The 1,704-nt window shown below is 42.5% G+C and overlaps 1 protein-coding gene across 1 annotated transcript in view; it reads left to right on the plus strand.

Moving 5' to 3' along the window:
• The window catches only part of LOC101853956 (zinc metalloproteinase nas-15), a gene marked incomplete at its 5' end in the record, with an annotated part of 17,713 nt that overhangs the window by 7,663 nt on the left and 8,346 nt on the right, over window positions 1-1,704 (plus strand). The window contains 1 exon segment of the mRNA XM_005104652.3: window positions 424-501. Coding sequence (XP_005104709.2) covers window positions 424-501 — 78 coding nt within the window.

A 1,704-nucleotide genomic window follows, 5' to 3' on the forward strand; every position in this document is an offset into this window, starting at 1 on the left:
AGAGAGAGAGAGAGAGAGAGGGAGGCAGAGAGAGAGAGGGTGGTGCATTTCTTGTTCCTTTTCCGAGGTCACTATTTTCCTTCCATATGAATGCGCTGACCTGTATTGCGTGTGTGTGTGTTTGTGTGTGTGTGTTTGTGTGTGTGTGTGTGTTTGTGTGGGGGGGTGTGTGTGTGTGTGTGTGTGTGTGTGTGTGTGTGTGTGTGTGTGTGTGTGTGTGTGTGTGTGTGTGTGCGTGCGTGTGTCTGTGTCTGAAAAACCTAACCAATACCACAGACGCCTGTGTCAGTGAAATAGTTTTGATGACATGAGATGGTATGAGGGGCCAAAAAGATGTACCTTGCACAGCTGCCTAACTGGGCAGGAAAAAAGTAAAAAGCAAGAGTAGAAAAGCCAACTGAGGTGACCTGCGCCATTTTCCAGAGCATGACCCCATGACCTGGACCTGGCAGTGGCTCCCGATGTTTGTCGACATGTTCCCCCAGGACTGGATGACCTCGGGTGACCTTTCACTTTTGACCCCGTGTCCTGCTAACTTTAACCCTTGAACCTCCTTGTACTAACCTAACGTTGGTGTTTGGTTGCATCATGTAGACAGTAGTCTTTTCCTCTTTTGTTTTTTGTTTGTTTTGTTTTTTTGATTGGTTGAACTTAGTTTGTTATCAATCTTATCTAAAAATGTGTTCGTTTTTGTAAAGAAAAGAGGGTGTAAGGGGCGGTTCACAAATGTCTCTACTGGATTATGAAATGTTGGACGAGTAGAACAGAAGCTTGAACAGTCGTTGCAAACCTGGAAGAAAATCAAAAGACGTGGATGCTAACTGGCTTTTAGTGTGTTTCTGAAAACCTGTATTATGCACGCATTGATCAAGATTCAGTTTTATCGGCAATGATCATTTAAATTAACGGTCCTTTGTCAACTTCATCTGTACTTTGGGGGTGGTTGGTTAGCTTTTTGGAAGCGTCATGACTGATTGCTATGTAATTTTTACAACACGGTGTCCTTTAGTAAATCTAGCCTAACTGCATGTTCTCGTTTAGATAATAATAGATATTATGCTTGATGAAGGCCACGATTCTTGTATGAATACAACTATGAGTTTCCAGAGGGCGCCACTGGTACATCCCACTTACACTCATCATCTCCTCTAGGAGTTTTCTTCTTTTATTTGTCTGTCTTAGCCTTTTGTGCTCTTACTGATGCTTATCGTGTTTATGTGCTCCTCTTTTCTCAAGCAAGCCAGCCTCAAACTGGCGTTACTATTGCTGTGCAGATGTCGCTTTAGGCGAAGAGAGTACTTAGACTTAGATCGCTGGTGTAGACATTGCATGACTGTAGTGTACGTTTTCTGTTGCTTGTCGGAGAGCTCAAGATAATTACTTCGCTGCAAATGTAGTCAAACAGTCTGGATTTGTTTGGGATTTTCGCATCCTGGTGGAATCGAGACCTATTTTTGTAACCCTATTTTCAGTAAACCTCACTACTGCCTTTTTTTTAGGTAATTACTTCGTACTTCGTGTGTGCTGTTCGTGGCAAATGTAGTCAAACAGTGTGGATTTTTTGGGGATTTTCGTATCCTGGTGGAATCGAAACTTATATAATTGTAACCCTATTTTCAGTAATAAAACTCCCTAATGCCTTTTTAGAGGGGGGTGGGGGCGGGGGTCAGAATTAATTTCAAAAGTGTTTGGGCTTTTTTTTTG

The sequence above is a fragment of the Aplysia californica genome, unplaced genomic scaffold (genome assembly GCF_000002075.1).
Source record: "Aplysia californica isolate F4 #8 unplaced genomic scaffold, AplCal3.0 scaffold00430, whole genome shotgun sequence".
In the NCBI taxonomy this organism is placed as follows: domain Eukaryota; kingdom Metazoa; phylum Mollusca; class Gastropoda; order Aplysiida; family Aplysiidae; genus Aplysia; species Aplysia californica.